This window comes from Mustela nigripes, chromosome 1 (genome assembly GCF_022355385.1).
Source record: "Mustela nigripes isolate SB6536 chromosome 1, MUSNIG.SB6536, whole genome shotgun sequence".
Taxonomy (NCBI): domain Eukaryota; kingdom Metazoa; phylum Chordata; class Mammalia; order Carnivora; family Mustelidae; genus Mustela; species Mustela nigripes.
In genome coordinates, this window is record NC_081557.1 from 205,051,249 (window position 1) to 205,062,904 (window position 11,656).

The window sequence follows — 11,656 nt, forward strand, 5'->3', positions numbered from 1 at the left end:
AAGCCATTAGAGTAGCCCGGATCTGATGGGATGGGTGCCCTTATGAGTGGGAAAGGGGGACAGAAAGGCAGACAGGCATAGACAGAAGATGGCTCGAGGATGCAGGGAGAACCGGCTGTCTATGAGCCAAGGATCCTTCCTTGGAGTCTCGAGAGAACCACCCCCATCCACACCTTGACCTTGGGTGTCCAGCCTCCAGGGCTCTGTGCCTCCCTGTGTGCCTCCCTGAGATCCTACAACCCCCCATACCTGCCTGACCATAGAGAGATGGACCCGGAGCAGTCCTGGGGGCCTGGCGGTGGGTCTCGGGACCTGAGTTGGTGGCATCGTAAGGATGAGAAAGGAGACAAGGGAGATGCTTCCTTTGATGGAGTTAGGACTCCATCAAATCCTGGGAGCCTCCAAGGGTGACCCTTGGGTGATGCTACGGTCCCAGAGCTCTCGACAGCTCCCTTGCCCTTAAGGTCACCTGCTGCCCAGCCTCCGCTCCTCACAGACAGGCTCTCCCGACCTTCCTCTTTCGCATCCCACCTCCACAGACTCGCAAACTCTCTGCTCCTGGTTGGCCCTGCACTCCCCTCCACCGTGGGCCACCTCCTCAGGAGACTCGGTGTCCCCCTCAGTAAGGCAGAGGACCCCTCCTGCTTCAAGGCCTCGGGCTCCAGCCCCCTCCAGACCGCCTGTGGGACAACAGGGGCACCTGCCCTTGGGACCATCCAGGCGGATGAGGTCAGCATGCCTCACGCCCCAAGTCTCTCACCACGGCCGACAGTGTATAAAGTGACTTTAATAAAACAGAAACAGCTTTACAGGGTGTCTTCGGAAGACAAAGTCAAGAGCCTGGAGCCTCTGGGCAGGGGGTGGGGGGGGGTGGTTGGCAGCTAGTACTTGAGAAGCCAGCGAGGCTTATGCTCACTCAGGGACGTGAAGTAAGACCACCACCACGGCTTGCTCCCGCCCACAGAGGGCTGCCTCCGCCCCCCGAGGGGCTCCTGGCCAGGTTCCTCCGGCTCCCCATACCGGCTGGCACCTCCTGGTGGGTCTCGGAGCCCAGACCCACTTCTCCGTGGCCCGAGGAGGAGCTGCTTGGGTCTGGTGCCCAGAGGCTGAAGAATGAAGTCCACGCGGCCGGCCCTCTTCATCCGGGCAGGGATGGTGATCTTCTTGATGACCTTGGAGTAGCCGGGTGCCTGAGCTATGACGATGTGGGACCCCGGAGGCAGCAGTCTCCAATAGTCACCATCTGGGGCTGCGAACACACAGAACAGAAGCAATTCTCAGACAGAGGTTCCCATTCGGGCTTGGGGTGCCGAGACGTGCAGGCCCAAGGGGCATCAGCCTGGAGGGCAAGTGGACCCCAGATTTGCACTTGCCTCTGTCCTGGCCTGGAGCACTCTTTCCACCTGCTTCCTCAGCCAAACTCCTATTCATCCCTCAAAGCCCATGAAGGCAGAGTGGAGCAGCCTCTTGGGGCACCGGGACAAGGGACAGCTTGCCCGAGGGAGCCAGCCACCACAGCTCAGGCCCCCAAAAAGGGGCTCACCTGTGGTGATGTCATGGCGGATGCCCTTGACCACAATCCGGGCGTTTTTGACCGGCTTGCCGAATTTGTCCATCACCACACCTTTGATGCCCCGGTGCACCTGAAAAAGAGGAGAGGGAGGGCATGGGTATATGGTGTGTGCTCTCCAGAGGACAGAGCAGCCCAGCCCAGCCAGCTCCTGTCCGTCTGTCCTCAGAGCCCCGCTCTGGGTTCACGCCTGACCCTACAGTTCTGCTCGAGGGTCCACTGACCAACTCTCCTGGGCCAGGGGTGCTGAGCAGAGAAATCTGGAGCTCATCTCAGCTCCCCTTTCACATGCAGAGTGGGTTAGTGCGGACACTCCTTCCTGAGTGCGGGCACCATGAGGACACAGGCCCTCGTGTCGGTCCCAGCCAGGGCACCTACCGCTGTTTGGTCTTGGACAAGTTACCCTGCATCTCAGCACTGTCTCCCCCCATCTGTAAAATGAGCCGCTGGTGTTGCTGGGGAACGTGCATCCACACCTGTGAAGGCCCATGGCAGAGCCGGGATGCGGGACCTGCCCACCATCTGTACAGACTGGTCCCCAAGCCACACGTTTGAGTGAATGCCTTCTGGTGAGGAAGCTACACCCCATGCAGGTCCCCATTAGAGTAGAGCGGCCTGGGCCTGTTCACACTCCTCCTAAAAATGTCGACAATAAACAAGCCAACCCACCCTTGTTCTATAGGACTGCAAACAACTTAGGGCCCACAGGTTATGTCAAATGAGGCCAAGGGGACTGGGTAGGAGGGCAGCGAGACCCTACCCTTCTCTCCCAGGAGGCTGCCCCCCACACCTGCATGGCCACTCCAGGCCTCCAGCCCCCACCCCCATCCTGTCCCTCCTTTGTTCAGAACCAGCCAATTCCTCTCCCCCACTTTCCTCTTCTTCCAAGAAGCCCTCCTTGATAACCGGTCACATCAGGGCCTTCCTCCGGGGTCCCCAGTGCCAGGCTTCCACACTCCCAGCCCTGATCTCACTGTAATGTTACGATCTGTCCTCCTCCCCTCAGCCTAGAGCACAGACCAGACACATAGTAGGGTGTCAGTTCATGTCAGCTTGAGCAGGCTAAGCGAGTCACCTTCGGGCTGAGGAGTCACCTTCTGGCCCACCCAGGCACCAGGAGCCCTCCGGCAGGGACAGAGACGTGGTGTGTACGCCCCTCCCCTCCCCTCCCGCCCCTGGGAGAAGCAGACACCCACCCGAGGCCTGGTCAGCATCACTGTGAGGAAGGCCTCCATGGGCCATGACAGCCTCGATCCTTATCAGAAGACCCAGCACGGCCTTCCTGGGGCGTCGTCCTCAGGGTCCGGCCACGCCCGGCTGCATGACAGGCCTGCCACCCTTCCGAGCTCATTACTAAATCTTCATACCCTAAGACCTCACATACAATATCCACAGAGCAATCCCAGTCCCACTTAAGGCTCCTTAAAACTAATTTCCACCAGACAGCCATAAAATGAAATGAGCGAGGGGTCTAGCCCAGACCTATTACTGAAGGGTGACCTGCCCCAAGCCGAGAGAGGTCTTGGGCTCAGCCATAAAACAGAAACTCGAACAACACTAAAAACGTCCAGCTCTTATCTGGGCTTTGCTTTCTGTTCTACAGTAGCAGCCGCGGATCCAGAAGGCTCTGCTTGGTTCTTGCCTAGAGGAAGGTCCCTGATCTTTCTAGAAAGGATTCATTGACATGACTGAGGTTCAGGGCAGGCAGATCCGAGTATAAGCTCTGGACAGTTTCTGGGCAACCCTGGGCAGGCGCTGTGCTGTCTGACCCTCTGTCTCCTCCTCTGGTTTTCTTGTGGCCGCTGAGAGCCAGGCTGGGGAGCCCACACGTGACCGAGGAGCCCCAGGCCAGTGCCATCCTTCCCAGGCACCTGTCCCTCACCCCACAAAATGGGGCAGCCCCTTCAAACACCCAGGACTGGTGTCAGGACTGAATGCCATAGGTAGGAGTGCCAAGTGTCCCTTGTTATGCATGTACATCCCCTCACCGTCCGCTTCGGTCAACCCTGTGTCTCCCTCAGGGCCTGCTCCTCCTGGGAACATGGTGCCAATGTGTAAGTCACCTGAGTCTTGAGAGTGCTCAGAAGAAAAGTCACTGAGGCGTCTGCAAAACTACACTGGGTTCTGCCCTCCCTCCCCCCACCCCGCCGTGTGCCTGACCCACGGGGTTACTGCCCTCTGACACCCACCCCACCACGCCCCTCAGCTGTGAGCCAGGCCAGCAGGCAGGACTGGGAGAGCACAGGACGCGGTTGACCAGCTGCTGGGGGACCGCCTCTGGGATCCACTGATGATTGTTCTAGACACGTTCCGCTTGGCTTCTGCTGAGCACCACCACCTACTTCTGGATGAACGTGGCCCCCCACAGACAGCATTTAGCCCTCCCTCCCCCTGCCCCACCCCTCCCCCAGCAGCCAGTGCCTCTGAGCCTGAGGGGCAGACATGCTCCAGGCCCTGCCACCCAGAGCAGCACCTGAGGCCAGCCTGTCACCCAGTGCACAGTCCACTCCTGTGTCCACACTCCTCGCTGTGGCCTGGGGACCCTCCCATGCCGTCCCCCTGCCTGAGCTCTCTCATTGCCTCGTTCCCCTACTTCTTCACAATGCAGCCCGGTTGTCACCTCCTCCAGGAAGCACCTATGATCTCCGAGGCTGGGTCAGGTGCCATCCCTGGGCCGCCTTGGTCCCTGCCTCCTCCCAGTCCGGTGCTATCCCTTTAGGCCATGAAAGCCTCACTATCCTAGGGCCCCAATGCATGGCCCTGGAAGTCCCAAGTGCCCCCAGGGCTGGCTGACAGGAGGCGGCCAGTGGACAGCCAGAGGGCTAGCGGATAAACAAGTGAGGGGCAGTTGTGCCTGCAGTCTCCCCCACCCAGGCCAGGCCGCGCTGGCTGGCGGAGCTAAGCCGGTGGGTGGGGGTTGGCTCACCGTCTCCATGAAGTTCAGGAGCGGCTCCTTGTTGTGCTGCCAGAGTGTGTAGAGGGCCTCCTCCGGGGGGAACTTTACGCAGCCCAGCTCCACCGTGATCTCAAAGCAGTTGCTGTGCAGGTAGTTGAAGTCGGACATGCCTGCGGCACAGGGGGTGGCCTGAGCGTGAGCCCATGCTCTGGACATCCATGCGCCCACACTCGACACCCACGTGCCCACACTCTGGACATTCACGTGCCCGCCCTCGACACTCGCACACCCACACTCTCAACATCCATGTGCATGCGCTCGACACCCACGCACCTGCACTCTCGACACCCATGTGCCCATGTTCAACATCCACGCGCTCGCCACTCCCCACTTCCGGCCTGGTGCGTGGGAGGCTACTGCCCTTATCCCCACTTTAGAGATGAACAGACTGAGGCACAGGGCACTGGCAGCTCTGACCCAGATCTCAAGGGGGAAAGGGGCAGGGTTGGAGTTGCACTTTGAATCCAAAGTGCGTTCTGGCACCTAAGTGCTCAGGCTTACGCTCCATCCTGTGTGCCCCTCGGTGGGTAAGAAATGAGCCTGCCGAGCCAGGCGCCTGGCCTGCTCCTGGCCTGGACCCGGGTGACAACAGTGTCCATGTGCCTAGCCAGGCCCAAGAATAGCCCGGGGAGGAAGGTCCCCAGCCCCCACTTCTGGGGAGAGCACAGGCTTGGTAAAGCTGGACAACCAGCCAATCCAGCCACACAGAGAGGCTCTCAACCACGCACCCACTCCTGCCTCTTCTGTCCATCTGCTATTGGGAGCAGAAGCCACCCCTGCCCTTCAGAAGTCTGCAGCAGCTGCAACCAACTTAACCTTCATCCAGGCTCCAATCCATGCGGCCCCCTGTCCTTGGCCACTGGCCCCTGTGTCTTCCCTGGGTCTGTGCCCCTGTGTCCACGAGTCCAGCTGCTCTCCTAGGCTCAGACCCACCTCTTGGGTCCCTTGCAGACCCTGGACATGGGGTTATGCTCAAGACTCAGAGTCAGGGACCCAGGCACCTGGGCTCTAGGATGGAGAAAAGGTGCCCTGTGCTCCTGGGAAAGGCCCACTCAGGGCCATCTCAGGGCAGTAGGGGCAAGGTGGCCAAGCAGGGGTGTGAGCTGGCTTCAGTGCAGGAGCTGAAGCGGTTGTCCTCTCTGCCCACAGCCCCACCACCTGTGGCACGGATGCCGACAAGCCCTTGTCTTGCCAAAGCCCAAATGTCCTCATCTGCCAAATGTCCCAAATACTGAGTGTCACGCCAGGATGGGGGGAGGGGCAGAGGATAGGAGCAGGTGGGCCTGGCCCAGCAGGTGCTCTCAGGGCACACAGGGTCTTACGCACCCCGCTTTGCTTCGTGTGATGTCTACCTGGACACCCGGTTAACGTGGAACTTCAGAAAAAACAATAAATAGAGTTTTAGTGTAATTATATCCCATGGAGTATTTGGGACGTACTTATACAGTACCAAAAATGCTTCATGATTTTTCTGAAATTCAGGTTTCACTGGAGTCCTTCATTCCCTCCAGCACCCCTCTTACACCACCAAGGGGTCTTACTTCACTGGAGTCCTTCATTCCCTCCAGCACCCCTCTTACACCACCAAGGGGTCTTACTCTTACACCCTACTTGGTCACAAGTAGGGTCACACAAGGTCAGAGCTCACGAAGTCCCCAGCAGAATGGGCATGGGGGCTGGCATAGAACTCTGCCACACCTGTCACCTAGAACCTCAAGACAGCAGCAGAACTGAAGCCAGACCACGCCCTCACAGGGCTGTGATGCCCCTATGCCCCTCCCCACCTTCCAGAACTCCCAGAATCCAGCTCCCAGAAAGAGCTGTGGAGAGGAGATGCAGGCCTCCCCACTTCAAGCCCCTCCCCAACCTCTATCTCCCCGCCACTCTCCCAAACCCCTCCCCTACCCATCCCACCTCAGCCCCTCCCAACCTCCCCCTCCCTTCTCACCGCCTCCCTCCCTCCACTCTCTCCTCCCTCCTCCTGCCCAGTCCCTCCCCACCCCCACCCCAGCCCAGCCCCCACTCTGCCCGCACCTCCAGTGAAGCTGTACCAGTCTGCCCCATTGATGATGCTGCCCCTCTTCAGGAAGTTGCCACCACACCTGTTCTCCGACCTGTCCATCATCATGGGGTGCACATCAGCATAGGCCCTGGCCAGCAACTTGAACATCTGGAAGGGAGACCAAGGGATAGGTTTCTCATGAGACCAAGGCCAGAAGGTGGGGCGCCCTGCAAGACACCCTAAACGCTGAGGCCAATGGGTTGAGGAAGGAAGGGGGGTGGTGTCCTCGCAGATGGCACAGCACATGCAAAGGCCTGGAGGCACAAGAGCCAGAGCTCATGGGAACCTGGCACATTGTGAAGACCCTGCCCACCTGGCTGGGGAGGGTGGGCTTTCTCCCAGGAAGGGGGTGCACTGAAGGAACGCAGGCAGGGCTCCCCGGGGTCAGCTTTGCAACTTCCCAGGCCTTCCTACAGAGGGCAAGCCTTGGGATAGGCAAGAGACTGGGGCAGGCCTCATTTTCACGACGTCACCACTGACTACTCTATGATAACCATCACCCCATGTTCCCCGGGGCACAACCTGTGCCTGTGGGAGCCCCCACCTGTCACCACACGTGTGCAGCGTCCACTGTGGTGGGTGGAGGGGTGCATCTGAGTGCATCCACGGCCCCTGCCTGCCCCCAGCGCAGTCCTCCCCCCATGCTGCCCCCACACCAGGCAGGGGCACTGGTCGCCCTATGCCTGTGTCCCAGCACCGGACACGCGGTCTGCTCAGGTTGCAGCTCCTAAGCTGGGGTCATGTGGATAATGGGGCCTAGCGGACTATGCTTGCCAGAGCCCCGCGACCCTGGGAGAAGTCTGTCCTGGCCGGGGACCCCTCTGCAAAAAGTGGCAGGCTGGGCGGGTGGGGTCAGGCCAGAGCAAGGGTCTCTCCAGTGGGATCCCAGGGACATACAAGCCACAGGCCCCATTAGGAACAGGCCTGACCCGGCAGGCAGGTGCAGGACAAGGATGCCAGGAGAACAGCTGGCTGTAAATGAGCTAGGGGGCAGGAGGGTGGGGGGGACTTTCTCTGCAGGAGCTCAAGCCAGAGGCCACGGGGAGGACTGGCCTGCCCAGCTCTGCTTCCTGGGACCCCACTGACGCTCTCGCTCCTTCTAGCTGGCAGTGGGCTGAGTGGGGAGGGTTTAAGGGGGAGGCCAGAGCTTGAACTGAGCTTGGGAGAAAGATTTTGGCAGAAGGGACAGGTATGGGGAATAGATGGCCCGAATACCACCAAGAGGTGCTGGCTCTTCTCCACAGGGCACCACGAGAGTTTGAGAGAAGAGACATGGGACACCCTGGCCAGCCCCTCCTCCCACGCCCCTGCCCCACAGGCCCCCTCCTGGGACCCTGGTTTCCACAGAGACCACTGCTGGCTGTGAGCCTGAGAGTGATCGATCCGTGATTGATGGCTGGTGGGGAGGACTCTGGGTTTTCTGACTCTGGTGGGACTCATTGAGGCGAACTCCCCCCCCCGCCCCCGCCAGGACATCTTCACGCATCTGCCTCCGGATTCAGACACTGGGCCTGGCACCAAGGGCTCCTGCTGCTGAGGGGACACGGGCCATGTCCCACTGTCGGCCCTGACCTCTGACAGCATAGTAGTCAGGGGCAGGCCCACAGGGGACACCACCCAGCCTGGGGCATGTGCTGGGCTCTGAGCATGGACTATGCTAGCTGCAGGGGCATGTGGTGGGGAGGGAGGGAAGGGATGAAGCAGTGCAAGGAGGAAGGGGCACAGGAGCAAGCAGCCCGGGGGACCCAGGAGTTGCCTTCCCCGCTGTCCTGGAGGCAGAGCCCTCTGCCTGCTGTCCCTGTTCCGCCTCCTGGTCCCTGCTGGGTGCCTGTGGGAAATCACCTTCTCCTCTAGGGCAGCCCTCCTGAAGGCCAGGGCTGGGCTGGGGCTTCACCCTGCACACCTGCGTGCGCACACAGAGATACACCCCATCCCGTCCCTGGCCTCCTGGCAACCCTCCATCCCAGTCCAGCCCGCTTCTGGCTCTGCCTCCTGACCTGGACCAGGACCCTCCGTGCGAGGGCCAGTCCTGCTTGACACAGGCCAGCAGTACAGGGTGTGGGGAGCAGGGGGAGGCTGAGCTGACCTGCGTGGCTGAGGGAGGGGAATGGGCACTTGTCCCCAGAGCCCCCTGCTCCCCGCCCTGCCCCGAAGCAGAGAGCAGGCCTGGCTCCCCATCAGCCCTGGGACACGGGGGGGGGGGGCTGCTAGGTGACCGAGCAGAGAGCGAGGACCTTTCCAAGCCAAGATGGAAAGTGATCAACTCCCACCTCCCAGAAGACCAGCCTGCGTGAGCTCCAGGATCAGGCCTGGGGAGGAGCCCAGTCAGGGCGGGGTATTGGGCGGGGGTGGAGGGGTACTGCAGGCAGCCAGTCCCTAAGGGAATAATGGGGTGGAGAAGGATCTCGCCATGATCACATCCCCTGCCCTGCTGGTCTGACCAGTGAGGGAAACTGAGGCCTGAACAGGGCAAAGACCTCTTCAGACCCAAGGGAACTCCAGGGTCAGAATTTCTTCTCCGATCCTGTGGCTGCTGGGTTCCCATGGAGCTGGTCTGGCCCTGGGGACCCTCAGCAAACCTGCAAGGCCCTGGAGAAGCCCTGAGGCGGCCAGGGTCAGGCGGACACCATGCATGCTGCAGCACTGCCCTCTGCCGGCCTCGCCTGGAACCCCACCCTCTCCCTGTGCCAGCAGGGAGGGCACTGGGCTAAGGTTCTCACCCCAGGGGCTCCCAGTTGGGGACACAGATGGAAGGTGGGGCGTGGCCCAAGGAAGGATGAGATGCTCCCAGATGCCTGGAAGGCTTCCAGGAGGAAGAACCTTTAGAGCTGGGCCTGGAAGGCTCCTACTGCTTCTGTGACTTCATGCGTCTCACTGAGCTTGAAAAGGGACAAGGCCAGGCCAGCGCCTAGGCCACCTGGGCCCCGCTCCCCCTGTAGCCTCCCCTGCACACACAGCAGGCCCGCCCCCTCTCACCTTCTCATCGGGTGTGGGAGAAAACATCTTTTCTTCCTGGGGGTGCTTGGAGAAGTCAAAGGGGTAGGACACCACAAGGTCGCCCCCGTGGAGGCTGGCTGAGAGCACAAACGGGGTAGTCCGCATCCACTTCATTATCGCTTTGGTCTCGGGCGCCACCTGCACAGCACGGGCAAGGCCATGGTCAGGACCAGACACACCCCTGCTGGTTGCCTCCAGCCATCTCTGGGCCCACCCTCCCTGCCACAAGGCCCTGACTCGGCCCCCACCCAGCCCTCAAGAATCCCTTCAGATGCCACCAGCCTCTCCCACTGGCCCACACCCCTGCCTGAGACCCACTTCCCCACCACCCCGGGCCATCACTTCCTCTAGGCAGTCTGCCCAGGGAGCCATCTCTGAGTACCTGCCAGGCCCAGGGTGTTTTCCACACATCTTCTCTGAACCCCAACAACCCCATGTCCCAGGCAGGAAGCAGAGACTCAGAAGCTCAGACTCTCCTACCCTGGGGAGACTGGGCCTGTGGTCCCGGAATAACGAGAGACCCCTTGAACGCAGGACGGTGCGCGGGGGGCAGGCTTGGGGACGGCTCCTACCTTACCCCACCAGTAGTGCTGCGGGATGGGGATGTGGTCACTGCGCACGCTGCGGGACTCAGCCAGCCGGTAGTACTCAGACGTCAGGTCAGGGAAGTTGCGGTTCAGATCCAAGTTCTGCGCGTTCTGCCTCCCGCTTGTCCACCCATTATAGCCGGCTCCCTGGAAGCACAGGCCACCCCCACCTGGGGGTCAGCACACCCCACCCCAACCGTTTCTGTAGGGAGGCCACGGGGCTAGACTGGGTCGGAGGCCAGGGCTGCCTTGTGTCGTGAACTTGGGAGCACGTCCAGCCAAGCTGTCCTTTACCTCCTCTGCCATCCATCCGGCTCCTCCCATTCAGCCTCCTGACTGAGCCTCCAGCCTCAGGGCCTTGCCCTGGCCGTTCCCTGGCCTGAATCCCCCCAGTAGTTACGTATACTGCTTGCTCCCCACCCCTGCTGGGGCTCTGCTCCAAATCACATGGGTGAGCTTCCGGGCCTCCAGCTACTGTGAGATCTCCCCTGCCCCACCTTTCCAACAGATCTCTCTAGAGCACATCCTCTCATTCCCACACCTCAGAGTTATGGGTGCCTGCCCCTGATCCCAAGTAGGATCGTGCCGATGCTGATGCCTGCTGAATGCCTGTCACCCAGAACGGCGGGTGCCGTTAGTGAAGGAGCAGATGGGAGGCTGTCTAAGGCAGTAGCCCATGGGATCTGGCATAGAGGACACTCACCTCAGCAGCCGCCACCTCGTACCCGTCGGGGTTCATGGAGGGCAGCAGGTGAATGCGCGTGGTGTTGAGCAGGCGCTGGATGCGGGCACTGCCCAACAGGTACTCGGTGCACAGGTACTGGGCCAGGTAGATGAGCATCTCCCGCCCCGCCACCTCATTTCCATGGATGTTGCCGATGAGCTTCACCTCGGGCTCCACTTGGGGGAGATATGGGGACCTGAGCGGTCGTCTCAAATCCTAAGGTCCCCAGAGACTTGAGGGCCCACGTGGCAAGGCTGGCTGGATGCTTTGGGACCTAGTCATTCTTGTTTTGACCCCAACATCTCGGTGACTCATGAGGTCTCATCTAAGTCACGACTTACTAAACTCATTCCTTAAGTTTAGCCACAATTATTAGCGAAACACGTCAAGGGTATTAATAACAATGTAGGTTATCATTGCTCAGTGTGAATTTTATTTGTGGCTACTTTCTATATTTGTGTAGTAAATTAAGGTGTACACTGGTGCTTAGATGGGAAGACAGGCCTCAAATGGAAGGAAGGAAGGAAGGAATCTAGGAAGGGAGGATAGCTGAAAGGATGGATTAATAGGTGAAAGGACGGAAGATGGATAGAGGGTTGGATAGGTGGGTAGGTAGATGAGTGGTTACATATTTCAGTAGAAGAGTGGAAGGATGGATGGATGGATGGATGGACGGAAGGAAGGATGGATGGATGGATGGATGGATGGATGGATGGAAGGATGGATGGATGGAAGGATGGATGGATGGATGGATGGATGG

The 11,656-nt window shown here is 60.2% G+C and overlaps 1 protein-coding gene across 2 annotated transcripts in view; it reads right to left on the reverse strand.

Moving 5' to 3' along the window:
* Window positions 1–774: 774 nt before the first annotated feature.
* CPZ (carboxypeptidase Z) overlaps window positions 775–11,656 on the reverse strand; it is a 22,132-nt gene continuing 11,250 nt past the window's right edge. For both annotated transcript variants that reach the window (XM_059395695.1, XM_059395685.1), the window contains exons 5-11: window positions 10,876–11,072; window positions 10,158–10,319; window positions 9,565–9,723; window positions 6,561–6,696; window positions 4,497–4,636; window positions 1,544–1,643; window positions 775–1,249 (exon numbers count right to left, since the gene is read on the reverse strand). In XM_059395695.1, coding sequence (XP_059251678.1) covers window positions 882–1,249; window positions 1,544–1,643; window positions 4,497–4,636; window positions 6,561–6,696; window positions 9,565–9,723; window positions 10,158–10,319; window positions 10,876–11,072 — 1,262 coding nt within the window. In that variant the 3' untranslated portion in view covers window positions 775–881. The remainder of the gene's footprint in view (window positions 1,250–1,543; window positions 1,644–4,496; window positions 4,637–6,560; window positions 6,697–9,564; window positions 9,724–10,157; window positions 10,320–10,875; window positions 11,073–11,656) is intronic.